We start from the raw sequence: 18,275 nt of genomic DNA on the forward strand, positions 1-18,275 counted from the left end.
TTGCGTGAGCTCGGTATCGATCGCGTGTAATCGACAAAAAATCAAAATTAGCGCATGCATGTCTCGCGCGCGAAACGTCCTCCTCCGTGGAAAAACAAGGGAAACGAGAACAGTCAACCGTCAACAAATGAATTGTTTCATGTCCGTGTAACGTCCAGGAATTATGACCCGACTAATCTCTTTCATATCTTTATTGAACGTAATAAACTCTTCAGTAAATACAATTGTCCGGAACTTTGCTCTTGCTCATGTTGATATGAGTAATGAAACAGTGTCACGATGAAATGAATATTTCTAAGCCAATTTTATTAATGTATAATAACAATTTAAAATTTCCCTTGGAATCGATTATTTAATTAAAGATAAATTATCGCAATTACTGAGATATCGCAAGCTTCATCAGAGACATCAAATGCATTTAATTAAAACATTGACACAAATTTTCTTCTTTAATTAATAATCAATTTATTTTTCATTATGTTTATTCCATATTTAAAAACACGCGATTTCCAATGTTCAGCACACTTATTACATTGTAAATCGTCTGGTGATGCGATCGATGAAGCGTCGATTAACTCAACAGACGATTTGCACAATTAACGACGACTCGTAAAGGCAATCTTCTACCTTTGACAGGATTCTATTATCCTGAACTTCGATGCTAATGGAAAGTTTATCTCACATTACCCTATATTACCCTATATCACGTCCACGATCGTTGTTTTAATTAAAAGCCGATCGAAATTCCGCTTTCTCTGAGACTAGAACCGATTGGTCATTCAGGTGTCTCGACTGACCTCGCCTTCCCTTTCGCAGGGAGTCCCCACGATTCATTAAACGTGTCAGCTTAGCCATATCATATATGACGCAGTCGTGTGTGCATTCGTGTGTGCACACGTGAACGACGCGGAGTCGAACACGCTCACCAGGTCGGATCAATAACTCCAGGAATGGGCACTTGCCGGCTGGCAGAGCGGCTCGTGCAGAGCAGCCCGTTTCTGGTTTCCCGTCGGAAACGAAAACGGAAAAGGCCGGCGTGCTAAAGAATTCCACCCAGACGTATTCTTATGACACCTTTCGTGCACGCCTGCGAACCTGAAAGAAGGAACGTTAACGTCCGAGAAGCGACACGAGTTTTACTTTCATCAGAGGAGAAAGGGCGGGCGCCATTGTGATAAAGTTTAAGCTTCCTGAAATCTGTTTAATTATATTTTATGTTTAATTATATGTTAATGTTTAATTATTGTATAATTATATATTTTATAGTTTACGTTTAATTATATTGATAATTATTGAACTTGAAATATAACGAGCAGTAATGAACTACACGCGTTAATGAAATGATTTATTACATAGCAGATTACTCTGTTGTCGCATCTTTTGGAAGAACATTACATTGTGTATTATATTATATATGTTATTATATATTATATTATAAATTATTATAATATAATTATAATATAATTAGTATAATATAATATAATTAAATTATTATACATATGTTATTATATATTATATTATAAATACATAAAATGTAATGATACACTCTGTGATAATATTCTCTAATAATTCGTCTGACTCTGAGCTTTTGGAAGGTGCGATAAATCAAGGATTGTCAGTCGTGAAACAGAATTCACAATCTGACAAAATGAATCGCTTTCGCTGATGTAGTAGTTATTTCTAACGATCCGATATTACTTTGGCACGTGTTCGCTATGATAGAGTTTGCGTGAAATTCTCACCGTATAGATTCTCGTATCCCAAGACGATAATATAGACGGTGCTAGAAGGAAAGGTATATAATATATGGTGGAGTATTTTCTGAGAACCTTCGTGCTCTTTGGAGAAGTGAAAAAAATGACTACATAGATATGCATATTAAGGGAGAATAATGTTATAAAACGTCTGGAGGTTAACAGAAGGTTAAACGTGTGCTTAAAATCCTACGTTACAGTAATCCTCCGTTTTACTTAAACGTGACGTCATCAGACATTCACAGACCATCGCACTTTACGTGTGCGAAACGTTATTTCAAGATTTATTTCGTGTCTCTACGACTTAATTATTCGCAGCCGGTGACGTGACCAACCGCGAGTAATTCGAACCACCCTCTCAGTCGCATGTCGTAAATTGAAGGTGAAATCCGCCGCCACGTTTCGCGAAAGCTTTTATTTCGCTCAACATGTTATAATTGTATTTCATTTCCCCGGAAGACAATTATTATATTTATTGAAGATTTTACATTTACACAAAGTGACTCGTATCACTCGATCAATATACATTTACCTTCTTATATTAGCATTTAAATCTAACATTCGCATTTATAAGTTCATCTTTTATTCTATTATAATTTTATTTCTATAAATTTATAAAAATTTTATTTTACTACATTTAATTATATGAACATATGACATTGCGATTATTTTCTTTACAAATTGCACTTTCTATGAAAAGCATCATGTAATAACGTTCCACATATTTGCGCAAGAATGACGAAAACATTTACTCTGACAAAAAGGTCAACATCGAGTCTGAATGCAAATTCAAGGCTAACGTTTGTGCGATGATGTCATAGCACAATGATTAATGAGCGATGAAACCAATAAATTGCAAGGGTACGTAGAATCTAAAAAAGAACGTATCGGATCGATGATGCTCTCGATTGTCTGACTATTGTAACGGGTAATTGTTGTTGAGTCCGCGCAAGGAACGTTGCTCCTCCAGTTATCGTCCCAAGGCACGGATTTTTGATCTCGTGATAACTTCACTTGGTTATCCACCAAGGTTAATCGTCGGCGATCTACAGCAATACGATCTGTCTCGCTGTTTTGTTATGATTGCTAGTTATGAGATCGTTTGCGTGTCTTTCTGCGTTTACATTGAACCTGCAATCACTTTTACTTCTGCTCCTTGAAAGTCAGCTATAAACCGACATCCATGGTGGCACAGCCATAGATATTTATTCATGATACGTCGTCGATTTTGGACATTTGGAGATTTATTTCCGACAATTTGAAAGCCTGAAAATTCAATCCTTGCATATTTTTTAGAATTGTTAGGCGGAATGTATTTATATTTCAGTATTCTTGGATATCATTTATTATTATATCTGGCTATCATGATATTAACCATATATTATAGTAATCTTGAATTTTTCCAAACAGAAAAAGCTAATCTGATTACTTGCAAATTTACTCTTTTCTAGATTCGTGTAAACAGCGAAAATAATTTTAGTCATTTATTTTTTATTTTGATTTACGGAAATAATAAGAAAAATATTTTTTACTGAGTAGAAACAAAGGTAATCTTATATTTAATTTTAACTTTTTGTTTAAAACTCAAAAGAATTTGGTATGTTTGATTATTCACAATGTGCATTTTATTTTATTCCATTTCTCGTGGACATCTACATCGTCTGTTAAATTGTACTATTAAGTTGAAGAGACGTGAATTGCGCACTTTGTTTATTCACCAGTAGGGTATCCGCACTTGTAAAACACCGTTGATAATAATTGCTGCCTTTTTTGATTGCTGTAATCTCGTCGTCGGCACATAAAATCTGTACGGCACGTAGACCGCGGTAAGTTATTGTATAATTGAAGGTTACCGTCATTGCACGCATTGTAGGATTACATCAAAGTAGATATACACAGTTGTCGAGTAAATCGTCTTTTGCTTATGAATTATTTATTATATTTAGATGTCCGATAAGCTTTTCAAGCATTCTGATGTGCGAGTATTATAACGCAAGTACATATAAATACATATGCCATACTCGTTAAAGGGATTTTTCTGACATAATGAATTGATAAAATCTGGTTAATATAGAATATTTCACGATTTCTCTCTATTAATCTTTTCCCAATAAATTTTATATTGGGATTATCGTGTTGCATCATGTTGCGTAATTAATATTCATATTTTATTACCCAGGTTTTTGCAGTAAACGGCAATTCTTTTGTTAAATGATAATTTATTTGCTAATTAAAAGATCAAAGATTGTGTGGATAATTTTGTACAATAAATATTATAGAATAATAATTTAATGTGACTCACACAATTTAACTTTCACTTTATATTTATATATTTAATCATTTAATTAGATATTTCGAATTATATAATCCGATACATTTAACATCTATTTATTAAAAGATTTTCTTCTCTCAAATAAAAAAATTTGTTTAAGTATGTTTTTTGTATATTTTCTATATTGTTTTATTTATAGAAATTGATGTTGGAGAGAATATTTTTCATCGAGTTGCTTTTGGTGCAAAATGTACGTTCTTCTGGCACAACTTCGATATTCTTCTCGTCGCTTTTATCACGCGTAGCATCGTAATACAATGTCCTCAGTAGCACAAGGCACACAATGAGAGTAGTCCTTGTCGTCACATTGTCTGACACGCTGTGACGTGCATTCACTTAGAGGTGCATTAACGTCGATCGCTTGGTCTGTGCGCAGCAAGCGCACCTTCATTGTAAGAGTCGTTGGTCACATGTTTGCGCAACAGGTTTACGGCGTACCATATTGTCCGGGACGAGTCGAGGCATACGCCATAAGAGTACACGAAAGAAATCAATATGGACTCACAGGATACCGCGAACAGTATCCGCGAACCTGCTTCGGGCCCTGGAGAACCGATGGTAAGCAATAAACGATGAGATAATTAGACCGAACGTGTTCAATGATCATTAAGGAAGATTCCGTCGTTCCAATAATAACACGAAGCGTGTTTTTATTACATTCTATAATGCAACTATCGCGCGATGTAATAAATTAGATCGCCACGTAAAAAAATTGCAATCTCTGTAAAAGAATAACAGACAGATCGCCCATAAGCATGGCACGCCATGAGTTTGCTCGGGGCGAGCAAATCGCGGTGGAAGTCAACGATACGCTCAGTCATTCGTGGCTCGATCCCATAACGAGCCGAAAGCAAACCGGTGGCAGGCACGGTGGAAACGGCGCACATACACACGTCGACGAGACGTCACCGACCCGCATTATCAAAAGATCGATAAACTCAGGGCCACTATCGCGAATTTCGACTTAACTTCCTAATTCTCTCATGGTTTCCACGTGGTTATCATTGCACGAGATACGTTATCGTCGCGTGAATTAGTTCACGGCACAAAATGCCGCGTTATAAATTAACTGAATAAATGAAAATGCACGATAATCGAGCAATATTCTCAGAGTCGTTCGGACTCGTTGTACAAAATGACTGTGAGAAAGTCGACAATAAACCCGGGTCATAAGTTAACTGCTACGATGACACAGAAAATTCAACAAAATGTCTGCAGACAATGCAGCTCGTAATTTGAATCGCGGCACGACGAAAGATCGATGGGGTTAAGGTCAGGGTTAATACTGTCGATCGCAATTTGCCCCGTTGCGCCGATAAACCTCGTCAGTTTCGTCTGCGCTCATGTGCCAATGTCGCTCGAAATTAGGAATCGGATTATGATCGCGAGCGGTGCCAAAGCAACAAAGCGCGGTACTGCATTGAAGTAAGAACTTCAAATTAAAATACGACTCACGCGATTTAAACAAAAAACGCTTCATAAGTTTGTCCGGAGAATTAGAGGCGTAGAAATGTGAACATGCTTAACGCCACAGGAAGTTTAACACGTAGCCACACGATCATATGAATTGAATCCTCGTGGCTTTTTTTCGAGCAAGTATTTGAACAGGTACAATCTTCGCGATTACTAATTTTTATGTTAAAGGCCACACAATGTTCTCCATGTTTGTTCATGATGATGGAAAGTACATAAGTCGGATAATGACTACAGCACGGAAAATTGATTTTACCGAGATTACATCAAGTTTGAGTTTCCTGCGCATTTTCTATATAGAGAGAGAATCATATAATATATTGTTAGGTATATATTAAATACTCAATACGTGTGTCTTCGAGCAAGATAATAGACTGACAATTCTCGTAACTTTAGGATAAAAACAAAGTACACTACTTATAAAATAAATATGGAGCTATTTTCAATCTCACTTGCTCCGCATCAAATTGATTTGTCACGGCAAATCATCGGTCCAGCGCACTTTATCGTGCAAGTATACGCGACACGAGCTGTTCTTCCACAGGTGAAGCCAAACGCTCCTTTACCGCCGCAGGGCTTTCAGCCGCGACCGCAAGGTCCTCCACCGTCTCCAAGAAATTCGATAAATAATGGTCCCGTAGGCGTGATTCGGCCGGGACAACCACTACGTCGATTGGACAGTCGTACTTCCCTAGGTCCACCGCCGGCCTCGGGTCAGTTTGTGCAGCTTAGGCCGTACGGTCCACCGAGACCACCGGGAGGCTCTTTTCCGCCAAGGCCACCACAACCCGGTCAGTTGCCTCCGCAGAATCCGCCGTATCCCCCGAATCAGCGTTTTCCGCATTCTCCGGGGATCCGAGGTCCCCCGCCGCAAGGAGTTCAGCGGCCACCCTTCATTGGTAATCAACAGCAACAACAACAACAGCAGCAGCAGCAACGAATTATCAACGATCCGCGATTTCAACGGCCGGATATTGCACCCCAAAACGGACCTCCGCGACCTGGTCAAGAGTTTGCTTCTCCTAGACAGTTGCTGAGAAATGACTCGGCGCTGAGTCTCCAGCGACAGCAGCTTTTGTCCAACGAGGAGATCAAGCAGCCGACACGACCGCGCATTGTCATCGAAAAGATGGCGGATATAAATGAGAGCAGCGCCGTCGTTGATAAACCGGAGCATTATTTGGGGAGAAAGAAATCTGATGTCCGTGAGGATGGCGACGACGACGACGACGACGTCGTGATGGATAGGGAGAAATCGCCGCAGCACAATGGCGCTCCTGATGGATTGGTGAATGGCTCCAAGTCGCCTTTAACGCCGAGGAAGCTCGACGACGCGAGTAAACCGGCGACTCGACCGGGAACGGCTACCGAAAATAAGATGGACAGAATAGAGGACAAGCAAAATGCATTCTCAAGACCGATTTCCCCTAACATCATTACTAAAACAACGAAGGAACCTGTCGATGAATCAGCGCGGCTCTTTTCTCAGAGCAGACCTTCCTCTGCGATAAATAACGAAGAAGAAAGAAAGGAGAAAGACCCGCGTAGCGACGCATTCAATGTCGAGCAAAGCTTGATGACACCTCCGAAATCTTCGGACAATTCACGGTCCATCACTCCATCTCAAAATGCGGAACCGAAGACACCATCCAAGACACCAGACAAGTCGCGTTCCAGCACTCCGGCTGGGCTGGAACCGCCAGGAAACGCGGAATCGAAATCGCCGTCCAAGACACCGGACAAGTCGCGTTCCAGCACTCCGGCTGGACTGGAGCCGCCCGGAAACGCGGAACAGGAATCGAGAACACCGTCCAAGACCCCGGATAAATCGCGATCGAGTACTCCAGCCGAACTGGAACCACCCGGAAACACCGGACGAGAATCGAGAATGTCGGATTCCAAGACTCCGGATAAATCGCGCGCGAGTACTCCGGCTGGTCTGATAGAGAGAGAGACGCTGAAAACTCCGGCAAGAACGCCTGACAAGTCACGCTCGAGCACACCGGCTGGAAAATCGAGTAACGAGATCTCTGCAGAGTCAGAAGTCTCCGAGACTTTACATCGCGACGCCGAGGATACTTTGCAAATAAAGAAGTCCAGTACATCGGCGTCATCATTGCATTCGCCTAACTTGGACAAAGGCAGCAAGTCATCGAAATCACCGAGGTCACCCACGGCACCGGCCAGCCAGGACAAATTGCTAGTATCAGGATCAATGAGAATTCCGCCGAAATCACCCGATGAAGGCGTAAGGGGCTTCGATAACGGGCAGCAAAGATCATTGTCCTCTGGTAGCACTCGATCACCCAGTTCTGCAAGATCAACGGCTGGGAGCGTGAAACAGACGAACGAGAAGAAACAAACATCATTCGTTGAGGATCTGACCAGCGCCAAGAAAACGGTGGAAATTGCTGACAAGATGCCTACCCCAAGAGCAACGTCTCCATCCAAGCCCACCACTCTCACGGTTAAGACACCACGTGCGCAAACACCGGTGAAATCTCCAGACGAGAAAATCTCGAGGAAATCTGCAGGGAAAAAAGGTTCACGTGCGTTTGTGCGCGAAACGAATAACATGAAACACTTGCCAAATCTTAATTCGTGCTCACTTCGCGCGAACAATATGCTGTTTAATTTTTCTGCACCTAATCACGATTTTTGAAAAATTCAGAAATGCTATGTATACTTGTCCGTACTATTTAATCTGGAAAAAACTGATGACTGTGATAAAGTATTAATTTTGCTTGTATTAGTAATAAATAATTTAAGACACGTTTTCTCTTATGTTTGCAATAGACTTGATAGAACTTGTTTTCTAAACTTTTTATACTTACAGCGATTATAACGTTTTAATTAATTTATTGCCAAAAACCTCGAATTCACTATTTGGACTATTTGATTGAGATTTTGCTTCGATGCGACACGATTGTAATATATGCATGCTTTTAGTTGATTATCAGAATGTATCAATATATTACTTCTTGTTTTACAGGGATCCAAAATGGTAGCGGAAGCGAATCGCAGGTAAATATCATACACGTTATTTCTTTTTATATGTTTATCATTGATGTGAACTGGTACCTAATTGTAGAAAAATAAAAATCGCCAACTAAAATATCTCCCTTCAAGTTTAAAGAAACAGACAAGGGATCAACCGCTGGATCGCCTACGAAATCACCCAGCAAATCCGCCAAGTCGTTACCAAGAACTCCCGACACGCCTTCAGCCACTGCCCTGGAAAAAAAGAGTAAGTTACTTTCTATTTCAGTAATTCAAAGATACTAGCTCTACTGCACGTGAATAAAATTAATATCCCCAACAATAAAAAAATTTGCTTAATATTACACATTGTTAAATAATAGAATTAAATCCAAACTACGTGTTCATAAATATCATAGAAGAAATCAGAATAAGGAAAATATTTTCTAAAAATCATGTTAAATCGACATTTATATCAAATAATCTCATGTCTTTTATGCATACAGAAGTGCCGATGAATAAAGTTCAAGTTGGCGCTGCGCCTTCCCCGAACTTGAAAATCGTGCGATCGAAAATCGGTTCTCTGGACAACGCGAGTTACAAGCCGGGTGGCGGTAAAGTGAAGATAGAAAACAGAAAACTGGACTTCAGCAAAGCGCAGCCGAAGATTGCCGCGAAAAATGATAAATACGCGCCCAGCGGTGGCGACAAAAAGGTTGATCTTTCGACCCCGATAATGAATTAATCACTCCTATTAACATTAATAACATTTGCGTTTTTCAGATTAACTCCACTTTCCTTTTCAGCATAATTGCCAGACACCAAAAATAATAAGCCGCGAAAAATCGTGAAATATTGTAATTGTTAAGGCTTGAATACGCAGAGTTGTAATACTGAGAAATATGTTTATTATATAAAACTGAGAAATACACTTTTACGTAGTGATCCCGCCAAGAGCGAACGAACGAATCTAACGATATAAAAAGAGAGGGGGCCAACCTCTGTAATAACCGCGAAAACTTTACGCGCTGCCAACTTAAACATAAAGTCCCTTGTTATATTTTCCGCCCACTACTTAACAGTAATAATTATCATCTAACTTTAATCGTAGATCGCACAAGTGAAGCTCCAATGGAATGCCAAATCCAAAATTGGTTCCTTGGAGAACGCAACTTACAAGCCAGGCGGCGGCGACAAGAAGATCGAGACGGTGAAACTCGATTTCAAGGATAAAGCGAAGTCAAAAGTCGGATCCAAAGATAACGCGAAACATATTCCTGGTGGTGGCACCGTGAAGGTGAGATTCGCCGAAGTACACGCCGATATAACTTGTAGTTTAAAACCTGTTCTTAATAACTTTAATCAGCTTTATAACTTTAATCAGCTGTATAAACGAACTGCTGGTTTATTAGTCGACCTTGTTACTTTTCTGATATATTTTTTGCAAGAAACCATTCCTAGTTAAGTAAAGTTAATTCAAATATTTAGTTTAAATGTAAAGCATCGTCGTTCCCAATTTTTACGATGTTTCAGTTAATAGCATCAGCATGAAAATGTTATTACTTGCATCACACAGTTAATCCCGAAAATAATCATTAATAATCTGATGCCATGCATTTGTATGTATACATTGATATTTACATTTTTATTGTTACAATTTTATTATTAACGTTTAATTATCTGAACGAAGGAGCAATACAGTCACATATATGCTGCTGTGTAATCATTACATAGTTTCCATCTCTTTATATCATATTATATTCATACAAAGTTCTCCTCATGACGTGCTGATAGCTAATTCGGTGGCAGAAGCTTTATGGAAATACATTTTGTTGCAAATGCTCGCTTCGTTCATCACGCCACAGAAACATTCAACATAATTATTCAGTATTATATTATTCCACATTTTGTTGAATGAATTGCATGTGGAATGCTGGCCTATATATATATATATATATATATATATATATATATACAGCGCTGTTATAGTGCAAACGGATAGTTTCGAATTAGAAGTATGATCCAGCAAGTAAACAGCAAGCTATTTACATGTTGGCGCTCGTAAAGTAAAACTAATAATTACAAATTGGATGATTTCGCGTTTTATCGAGATTTTAAAATGTGTAATTCCAATTTGAAATTATAAATTTAATTTACAAGCACCTAAACTCTTAGAGAGGAAGATATATATATATTTTATCGATCCATCATGTATATGCATCATCGTGACTTTTTGTTAAAGTCCAACTTGAAAAATGTTGGAAGCCACAACATCCATTTTTGCAGCTAATTCGTACGCATGCGTCTCTTGTCATTATTAACAACCATTGTTATTTCTTGGTGTTCAGTCTGCGACTCCACCTAAGACACCTCAGGAAACGAAGAACGACGTAAGTACGTCATATAGCTAGCGAAATAACGTGCGAATCAGCATATATCACGCTTTCTCCCTAACTTCTTTTCACTCCACTCTTTATCCGTATGGTCTGGTCTTCGTTGTGTCTGGTCGTGACATCATGAAAGAAGCCGAAATTAATTTCTCGTATTTCATTGGAATCGTGGAGGTAAAAGTGAACTGCAAAATTCGCGAAAGATCCCACACAAAGGTGCGATTATACCTAACGCGTACTCTGGAAATCGCTATTTATAATCAGCGTGATAGCTCGGTGAGCAGTCTACTTCCACGATTTACGAGATACGAAAATATGTGCTTATCATCACGTTGCGATCGGTAAAGTTCTATCTATATTTCCGGATATAGACGTCAGTAAGTAAAAAAGCTCACATTGGATGAAGAATTTAAGCATGTTTCTGCATGTTTCTAAAGTTATATAGATTTCTAAATTTATATAGATTATGTCCCGTTGGACAATCGCTGTTTATTGTTATTGCATTTGTCTTTAAACATAATGTTTGTTCATAATTCCTGGCGAGCAAATATTGTAATAAACAAAATAGATGTATTATCGTTTCTCTATGTGAGAAGAACAGTAAAACTTTTCTGTTTTCAGCTCCTTATTTCCATTTTCCTCTTAGTTGCTTATCAAATCAGATTTCATCAGGATGGGAGTAATTCACAGCTTTCGTTCCTTCTTTCAGATTCCCTCGCAAAAGGTAGACATCAAAGCTGAAAGCAAAATAGGTTCATTGGATAATGTGAAGCACAAGCCAGGAGGTGGCGATAAGAAGATTTTCAACGACAGAGACTATCTTCGACAGACGAGTTCCAACGTTGAGAGTGTGAATGGCAGCGGATCTCAGGTATGTTCACATTTTTTCCACAAGAGGAAAATTTCGAGTTGTATCGCGGAATTTAATATTTTTGACACGGAAACTACGATTTCTTCTTTTCACAATCTTTTTCTCAGAGAAACCTACTGTGATATTAAGATAAAATTCGAGTTCAATAAATCATACTTTTCGTAATTTTTGCACCTAATATTCACACCTATATGCTTAAACACGCGTTGCATGCGTCTTTGCAATGCCGTATGTTACACATTTAAACTTTGGCTGTACTAGAAATAATACCATATATCAAAGAGAAGAATTATATATAAAACATACAAATTGATTTCTCCTAAATAGATACCAAAATTTATATTTAAAAGTTATTTGAGAAAATTGGCTACTAGAATTTTTATTGGAATTATTTATTTTTCAAACATATATATTTATGATATACACATATTTCTAAATTAAGAAATAAAATATTTAAACAAAGTTTAAATAGAACAAGAAGAATAATATTGCTAACACTAAATAGACTAATTTTTATATCGCACAATATGTGAATTGGCTTTTACTAGAATATAAAGTATTCTTCCTTCAACCTCGCTTCTATTTTCCAAATCACATTCCACCAGTGTGAGTTATTTGGGCTGGTTGTTACCGCAAAAATATGCACTCTTCTCGCGACTGGGCGATTACGTTTTCAGCGGAACGCAGATTCAAAACCATAATTTATCTACGCGGTAAATTAAACTTAACATTATAACTGTCTATTTCTTTCTATTTTAGATTTTGTCTGAAAAATAAAACAAATCAATAAACTATGATTAAAATTAATTGATGTTAAAATAATTAATACTACATATGACAGTGCTGTTATAAATGTGCGCATAACATAAAAACGTTAATATAGAAAAAAGAACTCATGAGACAGATTTTTTGGAAGAATTTGTTAAGAATTCAGCTATCCTGAATTCAGGTAGAATACCTGATTCGGTTACCATCATTAAAAAGTAATATTTAAATAATTACATTAAAAAAGAAAAGGGCATTTATTTAGCCAATTTACACAGTAAAGTTTGCAAGGATGCCGCAGGCTTAATCCTGACGTGTCTTATGCCCGCAGAGCCCCGTGCCCTCTGGCGCGATCACCGACTCCGGCAAGAACGGCCTGCCAGCCTCGGACGAGAACCTGAACCAGGAATGCTAGGTCACGAAAAGTCGGCCGTTAGACCCGCTTTAACTATAATTATCATTTGCATATGATTAATCACGTTTACCTATCCAACCCCCAACCCCCCGTTCGGAGGACGAGCGAGCGCGATCCTTGCGCGCACGATCGAGAGCGATATTGAAACGGACGGCGCACGGAACTCCTCCTAAAAAAAAGGAGCATTGTGATCGATGTGTCGTACGCATACGACGAGATTCACGCGACGGGCGAGCTTAATTAACAAAAACGAAGTGATATAACACGTTATCACGCTGCTGTTTACTGTATTAAGCCGTACGCGAGAATTCCGAGCGTCTCCCACCCTGCATTTACAGCGATCCTCAGTTACAGTCCTCGGAAACACGAGCGAATATGCGTCACACGTAAAAAAAAGGCACGCTCTGACACGTAATCTCTGTTACGTAAATCGTGGAGCAGGCAAGAGAAGCAAAACGAACTGAGAAAAATATTTTTTTCGCACCGCACCGCAATGAGGAAAACGGAGATTCGTTTTCACGCGCATAGTTGTCCCGCGACGACTTTTTCTGTCGAAAGTTACATTGTCGCTAATGATCGCCTCCGCGATTCTCCAAGTCATTGTGTCGACATCTGTCAGTCGCCTTCACCATGTAGCGTCAACATATACAAATTGTCGATTTTTGATACGTATTTTGTGTGCCATAATCAGCATTACGAGCTACGATCATCGCGCATATCAGCGCGCGTCCATTCGTGCGACGATATGTTTTATCTATCGCAACACGTCACGCGTTACACGCAGGGCATAATCGCTTGAGGAGTTAAATCGATGTTAATGCACGCCAAGGTAACAAACGTATCGACACGAGGCGGAGAATAAGCCAGATTACAAACGACTTCGAATCCCTTAGCATACCTGGTTTCGTAAAGAAGTGAGCAACGTTATCCGTTACCTCGTTATTCGATTCACGGTATTCGCTGATCGTGCCTGCTATTGCAGACAATTGCGTGTAGTACGAATCGCTCCTGTACCCTCGTAATTATTTTATTTACGATATATCCCTAGTCTCTTATTCACTCTCCTATTATATTTAGACGTAGAATGTTCTGATGAAAAACTACACCGCTCACACCGTGCATTGTTGTAGCGTATACGCAGAAAGAGCCATCCTGAGAGGACGTGCACGTCCTCTCAGGAGAAAACCGCTAGACATTAGATTGTGACGTAAGTTCCTCCGGTCATAAGCTGTGACATAAGTTTTCCGGTCTTTTTCTTCAATTTCTCTTCGTATTTCGATCAAATAAATGATACATAATTCGATTTAGGAAAGAGAAATTGCCGGAAGCTCCGGAAAGTTTGAGTTAACAGCCTTTGTGCAATCCGAGGGGCCTATGTTACGATCTAGTTTTTGGAAATACGAGACGCGTAAAGAACGCGCTAGTGTCTTGATCAGACGATCTTGATCAGCATCGCGTGTACGTTGCTTTTTACCGTCTTCATCATTTCGAGCAACGTCGTATTACTTGAATCCAGCGAACGGCGGTTACCGCAAACGTAATCTTCGTTCGCGATGCGCGACCCGTCTGATTGATTTCTGAAGAGGCGAGAGATCGCGCACGCAGCAATCTCGGTAATCTCGATCGACGCAGATGGATCGTTAGGGGAGCCAGTTGCGCCGACGCCGACGTCGCGGTTGATCATGGGATAAGTCGGTAGTTCTTGTGCTCTATCCGTATTGTGTTGTGACCGTGGCAACTATACACAGGAAGGATATATCGTGAAGTACCGCTATTATTATTGAGCTTTATGCAGAGTTACCAATTAACCGAGATCGTCGGTGCAACGTGGCCGGGAGCCTCGAGTGAATCAGGCTTTTCGGGTGAAAGGAAAAGTGCCAGAGGAACAATGCAGCGGGTGGATCGCGATCGCGAGATACCCGTTAGATATACTAGAGGACCGACTACAGATTCGCGCAGATTCGCTAGATGACAGGATATGCGAAATATTCGTGTAAACCTTATTGTAGATACGTAATCGATACGTATGCTGTACCGTTGCACCCTTTCCCCCTCACACATGACGCATCGCTGATGCGAGAGCATCGAAAACGCGACAGACGATGAGAGACGTTTCTTGTCGACGGAGAGGAGAGATTGATGACGGGAAGTGGCCGAGAGTCGCGCGCGACCACGCCAAAAATAAAAAATCTCTCACTCACGTCATCACCACTACCTTAGGTACCTTGTGCAACTCACACGCTACATCGCTAGAGAGAGATATGTAACACATTAATTTACACTGTACTGCTTCCACACATGGATTATACTAAAAGATGATATACTTTGACTCGATTAACATGTTGCGATATCTCACGGAAAAAACAAAACGATTATTAACGTTAGACCCTCGTAATTGTCGCAAGTTACCACTTCGTACGAACGCAATAGTGTAACGACCGTCCAGCGTCTCCTGGACAGGCATTATAATAATATTTTTGTTTTTAAATTTATACATGCGTTCTCTTTATCTCTCTCTCTCTCTCTCTCTCTCTCTCTCTCTCTCTCTCTCAACACCTGAACACATCCTTCCCCAATTTTTTCGCCGAGGAAGAAAGAAGCAGCTGCACGTTGTCTGTTATTTTATAAAAATATATGTAGAACGCAATTTCACGTATTCCACGTATTATCTAAATGAGATTTTTCAAGAATAAAATATTATTTAAAAGATACGTATAATTGTTGTCATGCGATGGGTAACATGTAGGAGTAAGACTTTCGGCCACACAGACTCTTTTTGCAATCCACTGAAATTCTTTAATTAAATTCTTCAAATGATGTAAAAGCGCAATCAGAGAGTAATTCTTGCAAGAACAAATTAATTAAAAGAAAGTGACAGAAATCGGCATGAAATTAAAACTCTTTATTCTTTCGACATAAGATATCAAATTTAATTCTTGTGTTGACATAAAGTAAAACTGAATATAGAAAGAATCTGTTAAATTTCTTTTCATACCACGTTTGATACATCAGAAACTCAATAATAATTGCAGTTTATTGTTTATTAGTTTTAAAGAAACTAGTAACTAAACTTCAGAATGAAGACCCATCAGTTCCTTCAAATTTAATTACTTTGTGCAAGATATACATCATCCATACAAGGAGACTCAAATATCAGGCATGATCCTAAAACTAATCCCTGCGGTTTGGCACGAACGGTACCGGCAAACACGAGTAAGCTCCTCAGTCCATCCTTACCAATATCTACTAGAAGTATTTAGAAAATCTACCACCTTAAAAGGATAATACGCACAGCGTGTGCCTCACCCTCACGTGCAATTTACCCAAGGTTCGCAAAGCATCGCCATTCACCGCCTATCGATCAAGGTCAGTCTGCACACACTACGTAATTCTACGTAACAAGGGGCACGTCCAGTATTACAATCATTGAGTAGTCAGCTGGACGCACCCGAAAACATATTATTTATCATATCTACCATTAAATGCTCAAAAATAAATTATTGTCGCAATTTCAGGCTCAGTCTCCTACACAGGGTGACCGTCATCTTGCAAACGATTCGAGAAACGGCGACGAGATACCGCAGCCTCAGCCGCCGCCCTCCACGCCGGTAAAAACTCGCAATGTCACGTCACCCACGTCCGTCGTGACACCCCAAGCTGTCAGAAGCGGACTGGCCAGATCTCCGGAAGCCACAACACCCAGGAAGCAATTCACGCAGGAGACTGAAGCTCCGAATCTCACCAACGGACGTGCAATCAAAACACTTTCACCGGATGCGACAAATGGCAGGAACACGACGAAAGATCGCTCACCGAGATCACCGATCTCACCACGTCCACCGAGTAGCCTGCGCGTCAAATCCGCCAGCGATAAAACCAACCCCGGTACTCCAGGAAGAACATCCCCCGCAACACCTAGGAAAACATCTCCCGGCACACCTGGCAGAATGTTTCCCAACACACCAAGGAAATCGCCGCCCCCAAAAGAGTTGCGTCTTCCGAAACTCGCGTCTTCGCCGACACCGCAAGAAGAAAATCCGATGGCTCCCGACACTCACTCGAAAATCAATTTACCCAAGTTGATCGAGCCAGCTTCGCGGATGGCGTATTGAGATTATAAGATGAAAGAAATGGACTTTCTAGCAGTTGATATGTTAGGATGTTTCAGGTTTCCCGCATTTGTTTTCCTTCATTTGCCGCTTCTTACAACAATTCAAAGTCCATCTTTTCTTAGTGAAAATTTTATTTTATATATTTGCCACGAGTTTCTATTTGATTTCAAGTATCTCTAAAGCCTTAACGGAATGTTGAAGTTAAAAGTCTAATGAAAAATATTAGGTCGATGCATAAGAAGGAAAGAAGGATCATCTTTTGAGGCGATCCACTCACCGATCCATCGGCAAGAACTTATGTACCTAATAAGTAAAAATAAGATTTTGCACTAGAACTCTTACAAATATGAGGATTGTTGGTGCATCAATATTCTTAAGGAAAGATTCACTTTAAATTTCAATTTAAAAACGCATATGAAAGTGTTAGCTCTATAGAACCCTGTCCATCGCATAAAAGTGAGTGCAAAATAATTAGAAACTTAAGATAATAATAGAGGATTCGTAACAAAGCACTTGCCAGAATAGGTCTTCTTTTTATTAATAAGTAAAAATATTTTGAATATAGGTTTTTTATTAAAAAATTCAGATAAACTCGAAAATGAACTAGAAATTCAAGGCAAAACGGAATAAGAACTTGATTTTTACACAAGTGCTACTTTTCCAACTAAATTATGTAATTTCTAACCCGTATCTTCTGTAGAAGACTAATGGGTGTCAGAAATGCTATTTGAACATATTAACAACCTTTAGTAAATTATCGACAATATTATTTCCGAAACAAACTCTTGATATTTTTTGCTGGTTTGTTCTTTAGAAGTCTATCCATATAAAAAATAGATGTAATAATAATAATATATCATAATTAATTATTAGATCAATTTTTGAATAGGTTAGACTTTTTGTAAAATGCTTTAAACTATTCGATTATTAACATTGCCTTGCTTGACGCAAAATATATTCTTCAAAGATAGATAAAAGATAGTGCGAAGTATGTAATTCAGTATATCTGCACGTTATCATGTGAAGAATGAAAAATTAAAGGAAGACACATGAAAAGGCATACAGATACAAGGAATTGAGAATTAATATATACAAGATTTATAGAAGTAAAAATTGACGTATATATACACATATTATATATATATATATATATATATATATATATATATATTTAAACTATGTTA

The 18,275-nt window shown here is 39.1% G+C and overlaps 1 protein-coding gene across 5 annotated transcripts in view; it reads left to right on the forward strand.

Annotated features, from left to right (window-relative positions):
* The window catches only part of LOC105284372 (microtubule-associated protein 4), a 34,761-nt gene extending 16,693 nt beyond the window's left edge, over positions 1-18,068 (forward strand). Inside the window, exons 3-11 of one of the 5 annotated variants that reach the window (XM_026971313.1) lie at positions 4,512-4,644; positions 6,104-8,108; positions 8,552-8,583; positions 8,689-8,806; positions 9,045-9,253; positions 9,650-9,835; positions 10,887-10,928; positions 11,638-11,799; positions 16,495-18,068. In XM_026971313.1, coding sequence (XP_026827114.1) covers positions 4,582-4,644; positions 6,104-8,108; positions 8,552-8,583; positions 8,689-8,806; positions 9,045-9,253; positions 9,650-9,835; positions 10,887-10,928; positions 11,638-11,799; positions 16,495-17,091 — 3,414 coding nt within the window. In that variant the 5' untranslated portion in view covers positions 4,512-4,581 and the 3' untranslated portion in view covers positions 17,092-18,068. The other 4 variants (XM_011347784.2, XM_011347781.3, XM_011347782.3 and 1 more) reach the window with 4 other exon arrangements.
* The last annotated feature ends 207 nt before the right edge of the window (positions 18,069-18,275 follow it).

The sequence above is a fragment of the Ooceraea biroi genome, chromosome 7 (assembly GCF_003672135.1).
Source record: "Ooceraea biroi isolate clonal line C1 chromosome 7, Obir_v5.4, whole genome shotgun sequence".
NCBI classification, from domain to species: Eukaryota; Metazoa; Arthropoda; class Insecta; order Hymenoptera; family Formicidae; genus Ooceraea; species Ooceraea biroi.